The following is a 22,741-nucleotide window of genomic DNA, read 5'->3' on the forward strand; positions in this document are numbered from 1 at the left end:
ACGTGCCTTTACATTTGTGAATTCTGAATAGCCGTGTTTTTTTCATTTCATTTTGAATACCCTGGATGAAGGAAGGCCATCGCAGTGCTGTAGGGTTAGACGACCTTCCTATTGTCTATCTGTGTGTGTCTCTCTACTGCAAGGTCTTGTCTTGCCTTTGACTCTCCTCTCTCCCGCACTGAACCTTGTCAGGAGGCATTGCCATGCTTTTGCTACAGTTGACAAAAGCCAGGCTGGAAGTTGACAAGAGGGGACAACCTTTAACATAGGAACGTCAAGTCCTCTTAGGCGCAACAATTCACTTTGCAACCTTGTGTAGTAGTTTAAAAAGACTCCTCAGCACCTGGGCTGTGTGATTTCAGATTTGTCATCCGGAAATGACAAAAAAAAATGAAACCATTATTATTACTGCTTTGTTTGGTTAGTGTGTTATCCCTAATACGTGTCCTTGGGCTATTTGCAACATTTTATCAGACATCCCACAAAATGAAGGCAGCTTGTGCAGAGCTGATGATTGCATTTATCTTGCCTTTCCCACTGTGTGCTTATCACTGGTTAAGGTTGTCACAGCCATTGTTTAATACCTACCAGCTCACTGAATCAGTAGTAATTGCTGCTGCTGGAAGCCTCTAAAGTATGGCTTTCTTCTCATTGTATGCCACCAACAGTAACATCTATGTGCTGCTGCCTGGAGGCAAGTTCCTGAGATATTAGTTCTCCACTCTCAGAACTGTTAGTCACACTGACAGACACCTGAGGCGATATAAAATGTCCCTCAAAGCCATGAAAGAGGGAGACGGGTTACTTCTCTTCTTCAAAACCTCAGAGAGAGGAGCAAAGAGATGCAGAGGGGTGGGGAGAGTAACTTTCTAAAGCTGCACTTAAACCCATCGCATATGGGGGCCATAGCTTGGAGAAGACATGAAGGGGGAACCCATATAGCTACAAGGCCCGGTATCATAAATAACACAAGACTTCTCCTCTGCTGTCTCCGGCTCCTCCAGTTCACTGCTGGAGTGTTTCATATGGTAACTAGGTGTTCACTGTGTGGCCACATTGTTGCCCATCTTTCAAGTGGCTCAGAGGAGGAAACCTTGAGGTAGGGGAAGAGAAGGAATTTTTGATGAAAAAATGCATTATTCTGTTCTTTTTCCAGTCCCCCCCCCCCCCCCCCCCCCCCCTTTCTCTCCCACTCACTGTGGGAGTGGAGTATTTATTACATAAACGGTAAAAAGAGGAGACGAGAACTCGGCTGGAGGAAGACGTAGTAATAGAGAGTAAGAAAGCTACAGGCTCTTCACCTGTCGGGTTCTACTTCTTTCTCCTTCAGAGTAATATGGCTAAGCAGAGGGTGTATATTGAGTAGATGACCTCTCTATGCAATTGAATACGTTTCAAACTGATTTCTGTATTGATCCAAAAGAGCTTTAACATTACCTGCAATAAAATGAAAAGGATGCATATATTGAAAGCAGAACTGTATTTTAAATCTGCACTGACTTACAGTATTTACACAGTTTAAATAATGCACAAAACATTTTCAAGTGCTATTTTCTAAGTGTGCCATCTGTTGCAGCAGGGTATAAAAGCCATTTTTAATTATGTATACTTTTTTTTTTTCAACACTTCATAGACAGCAATTAGAGATTCATAAGGGCAATCCCAGGTTATGGATTTAAATGATGAACACTTGTTGCGTTAGTGAGGAGTAAGAAAATGTGTTTATATGTTTTCATCCAGATGTTCCAATCTTTATAATTAATCAGTTTATCCATTAGAAGGGTCTCCATGATGATTTTGAGTGAGCACTTTTGTTCTTTTGCAAGCGTCGCTTAGAGAATATACCACAGCCAAAGGGTTGTTTCGCTGTCTGACAACTCAAAAGTTATTCTTACAAAGGGCTTATCCCTCTGCCTACCAGTTTATTGGCTCTCCATCACCCCATGTGTCTGTACATGAGGATGATCTGAAATCATAAGAATCCCAACCAAGTAAATTATTCAGCCGCTCCCATTATTTCCATAATTGCCAGCATTGTAGTGTTTGTAATGTCATTAATAACAGGCGTTGGCGTATAATACGCTTAATGTTATTTATCTGTTGGCAGATAGCTTGATGCTGCTAATCCTCATTCATTTGCTGTGGATCAATGCAAATCCGCTAGCGTGAGTGAAATCCCCTTCCCCCTCCCAGAGCCGATGGTTCCTAATGTATTTTCCCACCATTAACCAGCCATAATCCCTGCTAATCATCACTAATCCACATCTCCTGTGTGTGACGATACTTCCCTGATGAAGGAGGCATCGTATTCACGGGCGCTGGGCCCTGCTGAGGCTGGAGCTCCTCTGCGTGCTGCCGAGGGCCCCCCTCAGTGTAGGAGAGCTGCTGAGAGGGAACAGGATAGGAGGAAACAATGAACTGTGATGCAGGCTTCAAATTATTATTGTTATGCTCATGTATTATTGATTTATCAGAATAATGTGTGTTGTGTCCTTCCATACGCCACAGAAGGAAAATGGCATATCATCAAACAATAACAGTTGTACCAGTCACTATCTCTCTTGTCTGGTCGACTGGTCTCCTTCTGTTTGCCCATCTATGTTCGCCCAGTAGGCCTCTGTTTGGCATTGCATTTCATGACATTTCTGTGGTCACTAAGAGGCCCTCTGTGGTGCCTCTCCTCATACTGGGAGGTTTAATAGTTGAACCCTGACTGAGTCACATTTAAATCCTTTAAGAAGGTAACCCGGGGTCTCTCTGCTCGGCTCACTACAGTGAAGAGGTGACAGAAGATAACGGGGGGCAAGGGTACTTTGCACCTGCACAGAAACAACAGTTTACTTCCAGCAGTGTTGCACACCTGTTTCCATATGATATTTATGCATTAGCTAGATATTTAGATCTCAACTTAGTCTCTGTTGTAAACTCCTGCACAGTAAATACAGTAATTTAGCAGTTGGAGTTATTTGTCAAGCATGTTTGAGTTGTTTGTGTTTTAGACGGTCATACAACAACAGGTAAAATTATGATGATTAGACAATTTGTTATAGTTATATCGGTTGTTATTATATGAATTTAAATCAAACCTTCAGGTACAGGTTTGATTGTGCAGTACTGGGATACTGCCAGCAGGGGGCGCCTGTGCCCCGCTGTTCTCTCACACTGTTTGCTTCCTAATGTTGGCCTCCTCACAGTTTGACCACCTCAGCCGGTGCAAAGACTTTTTGTTTTCCAGAAGCACAAAAGGCCTGATTTACAAAAAGTCGGAAGCCTCTATATTCTGTGTTGTAACTTTGTAAAATAGTTCTTACAAAGCATGACACATTGTAGCTACTCGTGGCACACAACTTCATCTCTCTAAACATAATCGCAAAACACTAAATGAAGGAGAATATTCGTGGATATTAGGCGTTAATGGTTTTTGAAAAATTGCATTAAAATGAATAATAGTCGAGTACATTTCAAATTCCAAAATCTGAACCAGTTTTCTTTTGAAAGCGGATTCTACTCCAAACTTGGTATTGCCTATCATTGTATTAGATAACGAGACACTTTCACTGAGGAACCGTATATCATATGTTTGATGTAACGTGTCTAAGATAATTAATTAAAAAATCCTTAATGTATACTGATTAAATTATTCAACAAACCCTAGAAATTATCTTTGAATATGTAGAGTTTGTTTCTCCAGCGTTTTACTTTCCACGATGATTTAAAAAAGTATATAGGCCTATAAAACCGTAAATGTAGTAGAAGGAATTAAAATGCAACGCCCCGTTGAATTTCTCCATGGACCCAAACTGTATCCTGCTCTAATATTTGGATGTAAATGTAGAAACATTGCGCACAGCCGCTCTGGCCCGTAATAATATGAGACAACTTTTGGACAACGTCACATATATGATTTAGAGATTTTTCACATGTAGGCCTATTTAGGTGCTAAAAACATTAATACATGTTGCCTGTAAATGTTGGCCTGTCCTTCCAGTTATTAAACTTCTGGGCCTGCCGTTATTTGTTGATGCTTAATGTGTTTTCTCTATCTTTGGAAAGGAGGCTGATTTTTTTGCCTGCAGGCACTTCTGTCTCAGATCAAAGATTCGTCACAATTTGCCTTTTAAACGCTTAACACATGACAGGGGATGATGGTTTATATAAGGCTAACAGCTCAGTATGATTGAGGGAGGCCTATTTAGACTACTCTAAATAAACATAGAGACTAGGCCTACAACTTGTAAGAATAATAATAATCATCCTAAGAGCAGTACTAATAATAATTATCATCATAAAAATAATGATAGTCGTCACTCAATGAACAGACAATAATTCCGTGTTGATATTGCACAATTTAATACTGCGATTATTACACAAAGATGTGAACAACGTCAGATACTGTGTGAACTTAGCAGGGAATGCCTGAGGTAAAATACTGTTGTCTACTCCCTTTAACAGCACATGTACACAGCCTCTGATTGAAACGACCTCTTGTTACATAACGAATCACTGCTAACTGAACACATGGCGAGCTGCTCCGCACACCGAACAGCATTAAACTTTATGATCATGTTTATCTTGTTTGCCTGGTGGTGCTACAATAGACAACAACAAAGGGCGAGTGGTTTGCATCTTAATGAAGACAAAAGACCATTTATTGTATATATGTTTTATGTAAGTAATAAAATATTACTATAACATAAATATAAATGTGACTTTGCAGTCTACATTTAGCAATCAACATACAACCAATGTAGTAAACAAAAAGGAAAAACATACTGAAATCCACTGCAACATAACCATTAACAGAGCTAAACAAAAAGCTCCAAACACGTTTAAGAAATAAATATATATATATAAATGGTCAGATTCATAAATGAAATCATATTAAAATATCTTCTTGGAATTAGTAAGTGTACAAAACTGCCCGGAAAGAAACAAAAACAAAACAATATCTCAGAACAAATACAAGTTTACATATTGGACATATTTACATTTCGGAAATAATCCTGGCAACATTTTCTCTAAAATCTTTTTTTACTATTATTATTTTTTCTTGAAAAAAAAAACGTTTCCCTCATCTGTATTGAATAGCATTGCTGTAGGCTTTTGGACTGGTCCAACTTTGAGAAAATGACACACAATGCAAGATTTCTTTTCAGGTCAGAAAAAAATAAATATATCTAAAGTTAAGTCCCTTCATCGCTCCTCCTTAAGGAATTTTTCTTTTCTTTTTCTCCGAATCCAGCGTTTTAATATAATACAATGGATTTAGGGGACAAAGGAAAACGGTGTGGTTGTAACCAGATTGAAAGAACTAAAACACAGAGGAACAAAATAAATCATGTACAGGCGTGATATTCCGACATGGGGCACTGAAGTTACCTGAGTTATTATTACTTTTCATTTCGTATTTGACCAATCTCTCTTTAAATGTTTGGAATACAACAGGATTAACAGGCAGTGAGCAGTGTGAGCTGACAGCGCTCTGTGGTGATAACCAGGAACCTGTAAACATGGGATTTATTGTGTTTAAGCCTATGGAGATCTGCTCCACTCACAATTGTATTAACAAATATAAAATCGCAATAATAATATCAACGAAAGAATAAGTGCTCCATGCAAAGAAAAACAATAATTTGAAAACAATCAACCTCCCCCCACCCCCCCAAATAAAATAAAATTTAAGAATTCCCCTTTTAGCGTCTGGTGCTGTTTGCAAATTTCGACGGTCAGCTGCAAAGCTTTAAATATTTTTTTTAAGGCATGCAGTCAGAACTTAAACGTCCTGTTGCATTGGACATTTTTCTGAAATATGTTTGACCTTAATTATGATTTTTTTCGGATGCCTAATTTCCATCACTTTTCCACCATCAACTCCCACTGAGTAAACAGAAAAAATAGAGGCTGCTCTGCTGAGTTACAGTACCTATAGCAAAAAATAATGAACGAAATCATAGACAGTCTGCAGAAAGAGAGACACTGAAGTTAAAGTATTTCCAAACCAAAACATCACACTTAATATAACAAAGAAAGTATACACTAATATTCAGAAATCTGGTTAATCAGTTTAAGCCTGCAAAAGCAAAATGTTCATTCAGTGTTGGCTATTCGTCTCCAGTGTTGATCATTTTCAGGCAACCACCTCATTCTGGTGAGCGCCAACAGTTCATGTAACACCAGGAGGAGATGGCCTCAGTTGCCACATTAAATTAATCCCCATTTGAAACAGCCATGGGATATCAAATTTACTTTATATGCCTTCTCCTCCATATAATTTGGTAAATAAAGATCTTTGTTTCACTTTAAATACGCACGGAATCAGTATAGCGAATATTTTTTTGTCTTTTTTTCTTGATTTTTTTTTCTTCTTAACATTTTCACTCTTGCCATCTATTTGTTGGACATGACGATCTCCGAATACTAAGGACAAAACTCATCTGTTCAACTTTTCCATGTCTCTTTTCTCTCAGGAAAACAAAAGCCAAACTTAAATACTGTAAACTCCATAGTCCCTTTCCTATCCCCCCGCGGTTATTATCGGATTGTTCAGGAAAATAGTCACTGTACAGGACTCTGTAGTGTGCGGTGTAGAGGAGGGGTCTCTGCTTGGGAATATACGTCCTCCATATTCGGGTGAGGGATCCCAATTGGTGTCATTCTTTTCTCTTTTTGTCTTCTGTTGCAAAACCAAACGCGCACAACCTCTTTTTCCAACTGCAGAGAGTTGGCCAAACTGGTGATTTCATGAGCTGACGGCTTTGGGCATTTTAAGAAATGATTTTCCAGCGCCCCTTTCACCCCCACTTCAATGGAGGTCCTCTTCTTTCTTTTCCTGCCCTGCGCAGCAATCTTGTCCAAATTGGTGGGACTGCCTGTGTTAGAGTCTGTCTCCTCCAGCCACTTGTTTAGGAGCGGCTTAAGTTTGCACATGTTCTTGAAGCTGAGCTGCAGCGCCTCAAACCTGCAGATTGTGGTCTGAGAAAAGACGTTTCCATACAGGGTGCCTAAGGCCAAGCCCACGTCTGCCTGCGTAAAGCCCAGTTTGATCCGCCGCTGCTTGAACTGCTTGGCGAACTGCTCCAGGTCGTCGGAGCTGGGCGCGTCCTCGTCCTGGTCCTGGTGATGGCTGAACGCCTGCTGGGGCGACTCCATCTGGTTGTCGTGGCTGCCCGAGTCGTCGTGGAGCGTGTCCCGCATGCCATGGTGCAAGGTGCCGGGCTGGGGACTCAGCATGGCGTTAAGGTTTGTGTATCCAGGCTGCGAGTACACCAGAGACTGGTGACCGTTGGATGCAGGGGGAAGCGGGGATAAGTGGTGCGTTGTGGTGGGTGCCCACGAACCATGGTGGGCACTCTGCGTCTGCTGGTGCACCAGGTGAGATCTGTGGTGGAAGCCGCTGCTCAGGTCCTCCCTCGTCTGCACGGTGGCTTTGTGCTCCTGCTGTCCGATGTGGGTGCCGCTGGACCAGTCGGTGTTGGAGGTGGGCAGCCACTGGTGGTGCGTCAGGCTCATCGGGTGTCCCGTGTTGGTAGCCGCTAGCCCTTGCAAGTACTCGTGGTGCATCATTTTCTGCACCTCTCTGTAGGTCGTCCCCTGATGCATCCTATCCGAATCCGGATGCATGAGCGGGTTGGACGGTAAGGAGTTATTCCTCGGAATATACTGAGCTGTTGTCGCCATGGCTCCTACTTCGAAAACTGACGAGCACTTCGGAGGTCTCCAGGCTTTAGAGCCAAAACGCAACAACCTGCTCTGGGAGGTCTTGGGGAAGAGCGAAGACACGCCTCCCTTCTGCTTGTATTGGCTCCTCTCCGATTCAAGCCCACTAGGGACATATTCAATAGGCGCAGGGTTTCAGAGCATGGTACAGCGCATTTTTCGCTCAGGATGGATAGAGCGCCGATCTTACATATGTTATAGAAAAACACATGTTCTATTTATTAAATGTCTCTTTGAGTTTTTAACTGTTCTCATCTCATTTTGTATACCTGGGCACAGATATCCTCCCGTATATCAGTTACTTTTCCCCTCCTATTCTCTCCAAAGAAGGGCTGCAGCAGCGGGGTTTGATTAGGTTTCCCCGGGTTTAGATGGGTTGTTTTGCAAATAACCACGTGGGGGAGTACGGTGATCTTTTTGAACGCTTGCTCCCCCTCCAACATACACACATGCACTTACACACACGCACCCGTGCACCTTTATAATAGGTCACTGATGATTATAGCGCTCCTCATTTTAAATAGATTATAAGGCGCGATGCTCCGGCTCTGCAGCCACCCACACAACGAGAGGCGTGTAAATAAGCGCCATGAGATGTCTGTGAAGGCTCCTGTAAATGTGTGACAAATTTGAAAGGCATTTGCTCTATTTCAAAGCCTCCGCGTATGTCATTTATTTGTATTGTCTCGGTAATTTTCAATGTTGTATGATCTCATCATCACCTCCCACTTAGTTATGATAGGCTCTAAATGCACCCCTACACACACACGCACATAGAGCAGGTGACAGATATTATACACCATTTATTTATTCAGTATCCTATTTTGAAATCATGTAGCCGATACGTTATCAAGGTTTACCATATCTGATCATAATCATTCATAATGTATCAAACAACAGTCTGATTTATTTTGTATATGACATTTATCCTCACTGCCAAGCTGCTGCAGCAGTTTTGGGTTTTCCCTGGACATTTAGATTGAACCGATTTAAGAAATAAAATATAGGCTATACTTTGTATATAATTTACCTCTTGAAGCATTTTACTAAGCAGCAACTTGGAGAGAGAAACCTTGTGTTTCTTCCTCCTGGCTCCTTCCTCACTACCTCTCCCGGTTGATCTGATTATTTTTCCCTTCACGTTTTGTCCCAATAGCAAATTACCAATTCTATGAATTGCAAAGCAGCCTCAGAGACGCTGAGGGGTAGAGAGAGGGGGGGAGATGCGAAGATTGAAAGGGATCTTTGCAAACACAATCACGTTCTTAAATGGAAATGCGGGGCTTTAAACAAATCTTACATCTCTCCCGTTCCATTCGCCTAAAACTCTGCAATCAGGCACATGTTCCTCTCCTTCTAAAACAGGAGCTTTTTGGAAGGGTTTTCAGGCGCAACAGTCCCATTTTAATCATTTACCTGAAAGCAATGTTTTGCCTTTTTATCTCTGCCGCGTGTTTGTTTGTTGTCATCTTCCCCTTGCGACTATTCTGTGTCTATTTACAGGACGACTCAACTCATGTTCATTTTAATCCGGGACTACAAGACTAAAAGGTAAGTTGTCTTCTTTCTGCTGTGACCGCGTCCTTGCTGTTGCCTATACTCTTGTCTTCAGCGGTAACAATGAGGCGTGTGTGTGTGAGCGCGTGAGTGTGTGTGTGTGTGTGTGTGTGTGTGTGGAAAATGTTGTCGGGGTCACAGGTGCTCGTCATCATCTTTTGAAAGGCGTGGTTTTTGTCTACCCATCCTTTATATATATATATATATATTTGAGATGAGTGGAAGACAATCTCTGCGAGTTATCGGCGTGTCATTTTAGGGCAATTAATTTGTAACAAAGTCAGATTTTAAGATGATATGAAGATGTTTTTCACTGCAGTGCACGTTTTATTGGCAGTATGTGTATTATATCTCAATTTAAGAAACGCTTCCTATTATTAAATGTAACATTTTGCAAAAAAATAAATACATTCTAACAATTACATGCATAGTTAAACTGCATAATATAACATCTAACAATTGGTTTAAATATAAAAAACGTACCAATAGACATATGTATTGAACTGAGCATTATTTATTGTTATTTATATTTTATAGAATATATTCGGGAAAATCATATAAAATGTAAACAAGTATAAGACAATGATGCACAATGCATCTCTAACGCGACTCGTTATTGTGAAATGCAAGCCAGAGCATGTCTTATCGTCAGTGTAAACTCCTGAGAGACCTCAGTGTGTCACTGCTATGAGGGACCGGAGCTCCATGCTGTCAGTTAATGAAGATGCGTTTGCCATTCAGTCATTCTTGTCTCCCAGTCTATAAAAAGCAGTGGTTTCTGCCACACAGACCCAGTCTTGTGCTTTCGCCATGCCAGCGAGGAGCTGCTGGAAAAGAAGGATCCAGATGCGTTGGCCCTTTTGTAAAGAATATGGCCTTGTGTGCGCTGAGGTGCATTTTTGCCAGGACTCACTAGGTTTCCATGGTGCGCTCGATGAAAGGGATCACACAGAACTTAGTGGTGAATGACACGCCGTACAGGAAAAGCGGCTGGAAATGAACACGATATGATGGATTTAAAAAAATGCAATGAAAAAAAAGTCTCGAGGCACACTCAGAGTGACCCGCAGAGAGATGAGTGTGCAGGAAGTTTGGGGGGGGGGGGGGGGGACCATTACCAGAAATAAGTGTGTGCACAAGTCTTCTTTGTATCACCCTGAAAACACAATTCTCTGATTTATGCTTCATTCTCTCGCGAGTATTTTCCTGTGCTGTCTTGTCAAAACGTGAACATGCAAGAACTTGAAATACATTAAAACTTAATATCTGTAAAGAATTAACATGGGCAGGACTTTATATAGCCTAAATCAATTTATTTTTGGAAAGAATGTTTAACTAAATGCAGTAACTGTATTTCCGTACTGACATTCAGAGCATTATTTACTAGCGTGGAGGAGGTTTTCTTTTCCCAGTAAGCCACGTGTTAATCTTTTCCCCAGTCTACTTAATATGCAGCAGTTATTGTCAGGACGCACCTCAACCAATAGGACCCCGTGACCCTTCATTTAAACAACTTTCTCTCTTTCTGAAGGGATAACAGAGCAATAGGGATATAAATAATAATGTATAAAATGACCCATGACAAATAGTTAAGAGGAGCATTGTGGAGTAACGTCACTGCATTATCGGCACTCTTAAATTAAATGCTAAATATAAATTAACAAAGAAATAAAAACATTGTTATTAATCACAAACAAATCCAAACTCAATTGTAAAGAATCGTTTTTCTATTCGAAAAAGTTAGAGCAGGTTATTTAAGTCCTCATCCCAAGGCTATACATGTGCTAACATTACATTTCGAAATAAAGTTAAAGCTAATGATCTAGTTTTATTTCCACAGGTATACCTGAAATAACACTCTTTAAAACAGCCTCGGCCTCATATTAGATGTTAAATACATGTCTTCCTCAATTCCATGGGGAACATTTCGACCTGCCACAAGCTATGTTTAGATTTTAAAATTCATGTGATGTTCCCCCCAACTACAGCGAGTAGAATAATATCCACCAACTCACTCAATCAGATAATTGTATTTCGTTTCCAGTTTTTCTCTTTTTTTTGATAGACATGCGTAATAGGCACTAAATATGCACTAGCAAAAAAAAAAAAAAAAACCCTTGTTTGCCCATCCATTTTGAAGACCAAATCGTCCCGTGCTTTTCAGGTAACTTTTTCTCTTTCTTTTTTGGCTAATGAACTTGGGCTATTCTGCCAGCATCCCCCTGAGAATGCGACGGGGGGAAACGCTTCTCTTGTGGTAAAAGGTGCGAGTTTCTTCCTCTATCTCTCGGCTAATTAGGCGGGGTCTGAACACGCCAGAATGAATATTCATGAATGGCACCAGCGCGCAATTAGTAGTGGAGAGAGTTCCCAACTTCAATCCCTAAACAACGCAGCTTGCAGAGGAATGGGGCACCGGTCCCCCCCTGTACTCCATGTGTCTCTGCTTCTGCTCAAGCACTCTTTGAGCCCTCACTTACACTGTCAACTCTTATCAGCCAGGCTCCTGCTCCCATTTTCAAAGCAGCCACCAACACAAGTGATTTGTCCACTTCATGCAAATCACCATGTTGGGAATAACAGCTAATCCAATTAGATTCTCAATAACATCTGAAGATATTTCTTGAGTTATTTGGAGTCACTTTATGACAAATCAACAAAATCTTTAAAAAAAATGCAGTTGATTTCTCTGATATGACATCATCTATACTCCACAAGGTTGAAGCAACCGACACTCAAACACAACCCGTACGTACATGCACCTGCCCCCTAATGAGGCATATCATCAAACATCCCAACATTTCATAAGCATCACACCTCACTTTTACAAATCCCCTGAAATGCCAATGGCCCTTGGTGCACACATCAACTGCCATCCCCTAAAGCTCCCCTCTACCTGTCTGATGGTTTGTGTGTCACAGCGGCCTGAGCCTTAGCCCGTGTGGCTGTCTGTCCATCCGCCCGCCGAGGACCCACAATCCTCTGCTTTGAATTCAAGGTGATTCTTATCCCGACCCCCTCCTAGCCCAGCGCGTTTGCCTCTTGCCTCCATAAAGATGTGTTTATGTATGTATGTATGTGCAGAGGGGAACACGGGGAGGTTTTTCAAGGGTTGGGGGGAGATAAGCAGAGGAATTTGAGGCCGGTGAATATGGATGGGGTCCCTGCTTTTAGAGAGCACCGCTGATAGAGAGGTAAACAGCTCCTGGCCAGGAGAAGGGGGAGAGGTGGAGGGGATTGGTTGATGCATGCACTGGCATACATTTGAGGCCTGACTCTATATTGCTCTCTCTGTGTTACTCACTCACCATCTCCAAGGACTATCTATCATTATTCCTTCACCTCTCTTTCTGTAGTTGTATTGTTAAGCTTTTTGCTTTTGGACAATCTCGTGGATTACGACAATGAGGTTCTATTATCAATACATGCGAGGGGGTTGGCAGACGGGCCCAGAAGTTTTTGGTTTCTCCGTGCTGAGGCTGCATTTTTAAGGATGGTTGAATCAGTGCAGGTTTTAGGTTTCACACATATGGACTGACAGCTATTACATCAGTCATCCTTACGAGGATTAATCAAATCTCAATTGTCCTGCCTGCAACTCCACGCTCTTTTCTTCTGTCCTCCCGTTATGTTGACGATCAGACCGGTAACATGTTGTTCTCAGACTTCTGACCCTCTCTTGTTTTCTTTCTCCCCTGTTTCTTCTCTTCTTCTGACAGATCCTGCGAGGCTGAGCGGCTGGCCAACACGAAGGCCACGACCCAGCAGGAGTGAGTCGACGTGTCTCACATATAATGTCACAGTGTGTGTGTGTGTGTGTGTGTAAACACGTTGCCTGGTATGGATAGTCGTGTGTGACTCTGCTATTTCTATTCCAGCATCTTTACCCTGAGTTGAGTATGAACAGACACTATGTAAACAACATTTTGCTGCTGTCGGAACAGTTTTTGGTAAACTCCACCTTTTGATTGTCAGGTTTATGTGAAGGCCCATTATTGTTTATCATGTTGTTTAGCATCTCCCTTTATTGTTTTAATTATTATTTTTCCTTTAAAAAAAGCTTAATTTAATATTTGAAAGCAGTTCTCTTAACCCCAAAACATATTTTTCATTATGTCATGTTCATATTTTCTAAAATGGATATATGTTTAGATTTTTTAAAGTATAATTTTGGCAATTGACAGGCCTTCACTTAAGAACTGACAGTAGGGAGATTACAACAAGAATTTCTGTTTTGTTTTAATAGATTTCGCTGCAGCCAAATTAAACAGTGACTAAAGTTAACTTTATTTGGATGAGAACATCTTCTTTGCATTTGGCTAATTCAGAGCAGTTGTTCTGTTCCACAGGTAAGCCCTCTCAGACCCCGACTCTCCTTTGGGGCAGCTGCTTAGTTTTATCCTACTTGATTGCTCTCTTGGCCACGACACAACACATACTCTCTCACACACAGACACACACAAGAACTTCCACACTAAGGCCCCTCTGCAAAGTTATTAATGAGCTGTTTAATTTTAATTAGATAGTAATTCATGTTAATGCCTGCTTAATGGAGCCAAATAATTCCCCTCGGTCACTCGGGGTCTTTATGCTTCGTTTACCAGCCCCTGCAGTTATTCTCTGGCTTTTGTTTTTATAGTACATTTCCAAGTCCTTTTTTTTCAAGCAGTGAGTGATACAATTGTTAACATTTGGAAAATGCTAAACATATGTGGTGAGTGAAGCGTGTGAATATGAGAGCGTGCTTGTGTTTAAAAGGGTGTCAGTGTGTCAGCTATTAAAAAGCTATTGTTAATGTTTTTTTTAAATTTCACTTTCATTTAGGTACATGTGTACACAAATTGAAACACACACACACACACACACACACACACACACACACACACACACACACACACACACACACACACACACACACACACACACACACACACACACACACACACACACACACACACACACACACACACACACACACACACACACACACACACACACACACACACACACACACACACACACACACACACACACACACACACACACACACACTCACACTCTCCTAATGCACAGGCCACTACAGTAAATGCCTTAAGTCAGACCAAAGAAAAGGTCAAACTCAGTATTGAACGCTAAGCAGGGTTAAACCCTCAGGTTGAAGTGCAGCTACCAAGACATTTTTAAGAGAGAGGTCGTGACCTTTTTGTCCAGGCATGGCCTCAAGGTAAATTGTCGCTGTCTGAATGCACGTGTACATCCACTGAGCCGCTGCTTACTTACCTAGGGGAAGCATTTGTTCGAGACACCCTCCCTTGAGGTTCAAACATCGGTAAGGGTGTGTAGGAGTGACCACACCGGCTCGGACCTCCCTGTGTGTCTGTGTGTGTGTGTGTGTGTGAGGAGGAGCGGAGGGTCAATGCAGTCGAGTCTGTCTCGGTTCTGTCTGGGTGCCTCGGCTCTAACGGAGCACTAAGCTGAGTGGTTGAATTGAGTTAGTGGCTACAGACAGGCTTTTAATTGTTGATTGACCAGTCTGAGTGCTTCCTGGGCTGGGGTCACAGCAGAGAGCAGGCGGGGAGGTCCCCAGGCCCCAGCGGCAATTTCAGCCACACACACCCGAGCGCCACTGTGGGGCAGCAAGGAGATGGAGAGGACGATGGAGAGGACGATGATGCAAAGGTGCTCAGGACACGGAGAGTGGGGGGTGGATAAAGATTGAGGGACTTCAGAAAGTTAGAAAAAAATGGTTGCTTGTATTTATTTTTCTTACACCTCAAGTCTGATATCAGGATTTACAGGGTCTGTTTGATTCAGGCAAACTTTAAATTGGCGACAGTGTTACAGTCGCCGCGAGCGGAGCGGGCCTCGAGGTCGACAGATTAGCAAATTCAATGTTTACTCCTTCACAAAATCTCAGCTCCTTCATCTGTTTGACAATTACAAATGTACTTTGCACCCGCTCCATTCGCTTCTTTGCCCCTGCTCTCCCCCCCCCTTTATCCTCTCTTCTCTCTCAGCCCTCATTCCTCTAATTCTGCACAGAGCCACAAAAGCCCATTCTGCTGTTTTAGCGGGTTAGCTCCTCTCTTCTCTCCTCCCCTCTTCTCCTCCTCCTCCTCCTCCTTCTCCTCCTCCCCTCGGCTCACAGCAGGTGCCCGTCCTCGGCTAACATTTGTTATCTCTAATCCTGCAGGTTCGGCGCACAATAAGGAGCGTAGTAAACTCTCTCTCAGACCTAATCCCACCACTCTTTTTTGATGGCGTTCCCCTCGCCCTCCTCTTTTCTCCCTTCACTATCTCTCTTTTAGGCTGCTGGGGGGACACTTCACTTCTCTGATTGCCACATAGCTTTTTATCACCATGGCCTTCAATTTGGGGGGCAGCTGTTTGTGGAGGGGCTGTTCTTTTTTCACCCCTGTTCTTTATACCTCCAATTCCAACTCTCTTTTTCCTTTCTCTCCCCCTCTGTCTCCCTTCTTTTGCCCCCTTCTCCCTCTCTCTCTCTGTATCATTTACAGTCATTTTCTGGCAATTAAAATGGAGCGCTGCTGCAGGATTTTCGCCTGCAGTGCAACACTACAGTGCTGATGAATAATTCTTCACCCTGCAAACTGGAAAGCTAGCCTTTCTTTCATGTCGGCCCTTTGTTGATTTACCATTAAAACTTGCTGCACCGTGCTATGAGTGGAGGGCCCGGCTCTGCGGGAACTAACAAAAAGCAAAAATGAGGATGAAGCAGATATGTGTACGTATGCTTTAGGGTCTTTTTTTCCAGCCTACGATGAGGAAGTCTCTGAGTTACGCATGTGATTCATATATATTGTGTTTATGGTTTAGATTTATGGTGCACGAGACATTTTATTTATGTCCACTGTCTCGTTGTGTGCCACTTAGGTTTTATGTTAATTCTTCTTATCAACCGTTTTCATTATTGGGCTTAGCTGTATTGTGTGAGTGATTAGACGGTCATTCATCTCCATTTCTCTTCCTCGCACACACTGACACACACTCTCAAACACTCTGTCTTTCTCTCTCTATCACACACACATTGACTGGTGTGTGTGTGTGTGTGTGTGTGTGTGTGTGTGTGTGTGTGTGTGTGTGTGTGTGTGTGTGTGTGTGTGTGTGTGTGTGTGTGTGTGTGTGTGTGTGTGTGTGTGTGTGTGTGTGTGTGTGTGTGTGTGTGGTGCTCCGGCTGCAGAGGTGTTGGCAGTATGTTAAATGATGGGACTCTCCAGGACAGCCCAGCTCGGCACTGCTTTCTGTTTTGAGTATTTTAGTTCAGTAGAACAAGTTTATTATTCCTGTAGGGAAAATAAAAGCTTACATTTGCCATATTAGTTGTCAGACTAATAAATAAAAAGACAATAAAAATAAATAGACTAGACAAAAGGAAATAAAACATCCAAGATAAGACTGATCAATCACCACAAAGACTTTTGAATTCTTCGGCCCAATACTCAGTATATAATATACCGTACCGTACATTTCTTTGCATTTGAACTTGTTATTTAGAGTACTGTTAATATTGAATCACTGGAGACTGATCTCACTAGAAATCTAACATTATTTAGTTTACATTTCTTTCCTGTCAAGTGACCACTTGCATATATCAACTGCCTGTCTTAAAAAAATACATCATACAATCACATTCATGGAAATTACATTAAGTTTTGATGAAATCAGGTGTCTTTTGTCCTAGTCTTTCCAAACATACACTGTTTCTTTAAAGAAGAATTGTGATCTTTTTCTCTGACCTTAATCAACTCAAATAACTAAAATAAATAGGACGCTACAGTTTATTTATCCAATGAAACAAACAAAAGACATCTGAAACGACAATAAACAAATTAGTGTTCCATAACATGATCAGATGTAAGACTGCATTTTTAGTACATATCCTATAAACTCTAGTATCACTACTCAACATTTTGTGAGTTTATTATAAGCAACCTTCAGTGTGCTCTGTTAGCGTGTAAGCTTTTCTCTACTCTCATAGCAGCAGGTTACATTCATTTTACAAAGGGATACTTTTAGCCAGAGAGAACTTTGTCCACTTTAATAATCAAATTGAATGACACTCTTCCAGAGAGGAACAGAGAGTCTAAGTTTAAAGAGCTTTAGCCCTGGCTGGAGGGTTGAATTAGGGCCTTGCTGCCATGTCATCTGGCTCAGTAGTTATCTCCCAGTCAGTTATATGGGCTTCAACATATTGAACACGTGCATGCTTGGATCCACTGACTGGCACACACATGAGCAAGCAAACACCCAGATACACATGCACAAACATACACACAGTAAGTAAACAAACAAACACTGCATTTTTCACACTGTCACACTCACATGGACACAGTCACGCGCTGAAGAGATAATGGTGGCCAGAGGCAGTCTCAGTGCTCTCCCTCTCTCTCTCTCTCTCTCTCTCCCTCCCTCCCTCTCTCTCCCCTCCATGTCTCTGAGGCAGAAAGCGTGCTCCGGTCCTCACTGTCTGTTAGATTTGATCACCATCAGCCAGCTGCAACGGACAGGGCAATGCTCAGCTCAGCTGACGGCTCATTGGCGCGCACACACACACACACACACACACACACACACACACACACACACACACACACACACACACACACACACACACACACACACACACACACACACACACACACACACACACACACACACACACACACACACACACACACACAAATATAGACACAGCTACTGTGCCAGAGGATATTTCATGCAGTGTCTGACACCTCTAAATAACTGTTTACTGTGTGTGTGTATGTGTGTTAGCCTTTGCCTCTTTATTCTCTGTAGGTTGCCTCTCCATCCATAGCTGTGTGTGTGTGTGTGTGTGTGTGTGTGTGTGTGTGTGTGTGTGTGTGTGTGTGTGTGTGTGTGTGTGTGTGTGTGTGCGTGTGCGTGTGCGTGTGTGTGTGTGTGTGATGCAACTGCAGGCCTGTGAAATGTATCTAAAATGATCATCAGCCGGCTCTGTTCCTACACGTCGTTCTCCACCATTAAAATAGGCAGCATGTGATTCCTTGAAGAACTGCTCATTTGAATCGACCATGTCCTCATCATGTGTATATTCAAGTAAGTGAAGTATGATTTAGTTGTTTAATGATGAAGCAAAATAATACAAAAGTGTTAATGAATTTCTGTCTGATGTGCCTTTTTTTGTCTAACATTTAAATTATTTAACCATTATGTGCTTAATTTAATTAATTAATAATCATTCCTTTCTGTTTGTTGCTCTGTTTCAGCTAGAGGGCCTTATAAAGCCATGACAGACAAGAGGCAGCTAACTGTGTGTGTGTGTGTGTGTGTGTGTGTGTGTGTGTGTGTGTGTGTGTGTGTGTGTGTGTGTGTGTGTGTGTGTGTGTGTGTGTGTGTGTGTGTGTGTGTGTGTGTGTGCCTGCATGCACACACGTGCATACATGTGTCTCTGTCTGTCTGCAAAGAGGTTTTAATAAGATTGAAAAGAGGGGGTACTGTAAATCCTAAATCTTAGCACGCCCATCTTAGAGACCCGAGGGTGCCACTCTATGATTGACAGGCCTCCTTTCACTGGGGCTGTCGGACGGGGGACGGATTATGGCTGTCTCGCCCTAAAGGGCCATTGTGGGTCCAAGTCTCCCAGCTGCTTCACCATGCACCCCTCTCCACAACCAAGGAGGGGCCCTGTGAGTGTGTCTGTGTGTTAGGGTGATGTGGTGTGCATGGCATGGGTGCGCTTGACCTTCTGTCTTAATTCTCTCAACTGTTAAAATAGCAGGATGTTACCGTTTGGTTTAGTTCTTATTGAAGATTATTCTATTCTATTATTCTAGGTGTTATAATCATAAAACTAAGAAAATGTATTACACAACTTTCTAGTCCTGACAGAGTAATGCTGTTCTATTATGCCAGCCCTCCTTTTTTAGTTTTTTATAGTTTTGTAAACTCACACTCGTGCATTTTTAATCCACTTGCACATATTTGAGACACAACTCTTTTTTTCAGTGTTCCCACCGTAAATGTTTTGGATCCCTTACAACAATTTGGGGTTTGGTAGAGCAGGTCCCCGTGCTGTGACATGATCCACCGAGGTAATCTAGGGACAGGTGACGCTCACAGGGCTATAAAAGCCAGGTGTGCTGAAGGTGCCCGCAGCTCTGCCTCCGCCCTGGTGTGGATCAGAGGACGCATAGATCCAGACTTGTAAAGCACAACTGCCTTAAGACTAAATCATCACTGTGATTGATAGCATCAGATAAACTTGTTTTCTAAAAAGAATATTTAACTGGTGTACTGACCCTGCTCAACAATGGGGAGGCCTTATCTGTGTGTGTATTTAAAGTACATTACTCAAATGTTATGTACATAATATTTGCAAAATAGTTACTTTATGTGTCTTTATTGGAAAAACATTATATATTACTGGTCAAATACATATTGCTTTAAGATGGTGGGTGTGTGCTTCTGTGACAGAAAGAGAGAAAAGGAAAGAGTGCATTACATATGACTACATGCCATTGATATGACCTTTCCGGCCTTTCTGTAGCTTCCCCGTGGTTTGCCATCCGTTTCCAAAGAGGCGTTGTGGGGAGTGCCCATCATGGGGGATCCTTCTGGGTTAGGAGACCCCTGGCGTGGGCGTAGGGCAGGGCGGGCTGGCAGCACTGGCTCAGAGCTTTGCCAGAATTGGGAATGCCAGAGGCCTGCCACACTCCTGCTGGGAACCTCCCAGGCAATTAGACTGCTGCGGTATGAGCCTGAAATGCAAAGCAGAGCGAAACAAGACCACCGATTAGCAATATATAACCGTTTGTGTTGACACTATGTTGGCTTTGGCTAAACGACAGAGCGTAAACAGACATATTGTTTCAGGTTAAAGCGAGCATACTGTTAACATGCACCCCCAGCTATACTTGTAAGCATTTTGCTCTCAAAGTGTGCGGTACATGATAAGTCCTTGGAAGAAGAGCCTTGATTTGATATATGCAAAGGGTGAAAAAAGTTGCCCTCCTTCTTTCCATGTCCCCGTCACCCCAGCGGAAAAAAGGAGTGGATCGCTCTCACTCTCACTGTCTCTCTTCCTTTCTCTCCTCTCCATTTCTCTGTCTGATGAAAGAGGAGCTATGATCGCTTCGACAACAAAGGGCCCAGCCGCCTGTGTTTGGATGAGGCTCTCCTTTCTTCTCTCCTTCCTCCTCCTCTATCTATCTCTTCTAACCCCCTCTGATCTCACTTACTCTCTTTTTCCTCTGTGCCCCCCAACCCCTCTCTTTTCCCCGTACCCTCTCCCTCCCTTCCTGCTCTATCTCTCTCTGCCTGATGCCACTCACTGGTGTTGCTCCTCCGTTCTTCGTTAGGGCCTCAGCGATACAATCAGGGGACGGAATTAAGAATCAGAAAGTGTCCTTGTCGAAGAGACACCCTGGATGGCGCACTTTGATGTCTCCTCGGAAATTTGAAATTCATATGTTGTCACACTTCATTTTATTCCCCCTCTCTCCCTCTCCCTCTCTCTCTTTCTCTCCATTTCTCTCACTCCTTCTCTTCCTCTTCCTCCTCTTCTCCGTCATGTACTATTCAGTGAGAAAGACAGAAACACGGGGAGAACGGGGAGAACGTAATGCATTGAACAAGTGTTTCTGAAAGCCCTTTCCTGTCTTTTATTTTTCATGTTTTTACTTTGTGAAGAAGGCGGGAAGATATCATTCATTATTTAATTTCCTTTTGATTGTAGGTCTTGGGGTGCGTGGGCTTAGAGGTAGATGACAGGGAGTAAGGGACCACAGGACGGGGTGGAAATGTGGCGGTGGGCCACTTTGATGCCATTTCAAAACCCGCCGCCAAGTCAAAGCTATTTGACAGAGTGAGGAAAGTGTGGCTGCCACACTGTGTAGCGCACACACACTCAGACAGGCACATAAACTCTCTGGCAGAAACCCGTGCCTGGTCCCCAGTGAAAACAAATGAATGTAAATGTCGCTTGAGTATCTCTCTGCCCATGATTTGCTCAAACCTTCAAAAATGAAAGACAGGAGTTTGGACGTAATCCTGTTAGGGTTTCAATAAGGCAAACATCCAAACATGTTAATGTTACACTGAATAGCGTGTGAGTCACTGAGTCATATTGTTAAGACTTTGAAGGAATTCCTCTAGAAAGAAAAGTGGAAGAATAATTAGTCTCGAGTCAATGACATTAATAAACAGCAGGCATCCAAAAGAAAGAAGCTGCATTTGGAAATGACACATCTTTGGACACATTTCTCATTCTTGTCTTAAAGAAAATGAGAGGGCACATCACCGGGTCCTTCATGCCCCCCCCCCCGAAGACAGTTACAAATGGGCATGAAGGTGGGGTGGCGAGGGCCGGGGATTGGGCGGGGGGAAGGCAGATGAGCAAGATGGGGATGGGGAGTCCCACTGGTCCACTATACCCCAGATTCATCATTAATCACTCCTGCTGAGCCCCTCAGACCCTCCCACTCCTCCTTACCACCCCTGTCTTCCACCTATAAGACCCACTCCCCAAGGTGGTGGCAACCCGTCTCTCCTGCCCCCTCCCACCAGCCGCAACCCTTGCCCCCCCCTCAAAACAACAATTTATGTTATCTTGCACCTCGGGAAAGTCACCCTTCTTTGTCTCCACATCTCTCTGTTTATATCTCTCTTCTCCCCCCGTCCTCCTTTCCCCTCTCTCACTCTCCATCTGTGTCTTTCCCCCCCCCCTTACTACTTTTTCTCTCTCCTTTTTTCGTTTTTTCCCCTCTCTCTTTGTGACGAATGGGTTTTAATAAAAGCTGACAGAGCGATGAAATTAAAGGAGTGCATCCCATGGCCAGCTATAGCTCCAGCCTGAGCGTGGCACTGACATATTTAAAACAGGGCCTTAATTCAGTAGCCCGCCCAGGTCTTACATCACCGGGGCTCCTCAGTGTTATCGGAATCATTATTACTGCCTGACACTGTATTGTTGTTATAAAACAATCATTGTTACTACTGGCACCAGGCGAGACGAGCATTTAGCTTCTCCTTCGTCCTTGTGCCAACAGTGACCTCTATAAAACAGTTTATTCCATTGACCCTATTAGCCGATATTAGGCCCTATCTCCCATGTTGCCTCATTACAGCCTGGGATCATAAAAAAGGGGGTTGGGATGGAGGCTGCGGAGACAGAAAGCGAGTGCGCGTCTTTTTCCGAGGGAACCCTTCCATAAGGAGTAACTGACACAGAGGACTTACCCACGCCTCGGGAGCTCTCGCACAACGTTAGAAAGCATTGTTTTGTTGGATTACAGGGTTAGGAGGGAACCTAATCCCCTAATTTTTAATCTCTCTTGATTCCAGAGGGATGCATAAGAGACTGGGGGGCTTCCCTGACACAGCTTGGGTAGGTGGGTAACAGAGATGGGGGACCGGGGGAGGGGTGAAAGGATAAAAGAAGAGGCGAGGTTTCTTAACAAAGGGCATATGA

General features: G+C 43.0%; 2 protein-coding genes across 9 annotated transcripts in view; both read right to left on the reverse strand.

The window, feature by feature from the left end:
- Positions 1-4,647: 4,647 nt before the first annotated feature.
- On the reverse strand, positions 4,648-7,711 carry pou3f1 (POU class 3 homeobox 1). Its single transcript, XM_079641348.1, has one exon. The coding sequence runs from the start codon at positions 7,675-7,677 to the stop codon at positions 6,556-6,558; it is 1,122 nt and encodes a 373-aa protein (XP_079497474.1). The 5' UTR covers positions 7,678-7,711; the 3' UTR covers positions 4,648-6,555.
- Positions 7,712-16,572: 8,861 nt separating this feature from the next.
- The window catches only part of LOC307045471 (uncharacterized protein), a 201,430-nt gene continuing 195,261 nt past the window's right edge, over positions 16,573-22,741 (reverse strand). For 3 of the 8 annotated variants that reach the window (XR_013809929.1, XR_013809931.1, XR_013809932.1), the window contains 3 exons: positions 19,775-20,030; positions 19,311-19,441; positions 16,573-17,788 (listed from right to left, as the gene is read on the reverse strand). Coding sequence is in view for 4 of the 8 variants with exons in the window: in XM_079691150.1 (XP_079547276.1) it covers positions 19,387-19,441; positions 19,775-20,030 (311 nt within the window). In the remaining 4 variants the exon portion in view is untranslated. Of the gene's footprint in view, positions 17,789-18,582; positions 19,442-19,774; positions 20,031-22,741 lie in introns of those variants that run through there. The other 5 variants (XR_013809930.1, XM_079691153.1, XM_079691152.1 and 2 more) reach the window with 5 other exon arrangements.

This window comes from Notothenia rossii (assembly GCF_949606895.1).
Source record: "Notothenia rossii genome assembly, chromosome: 7".
Lineage (NCBI taxonomy): Eukaryota > Metazoa > Chordata > Actinopteri > Perciformes > Nototheniidae > Notothenia > Notothenia rossii.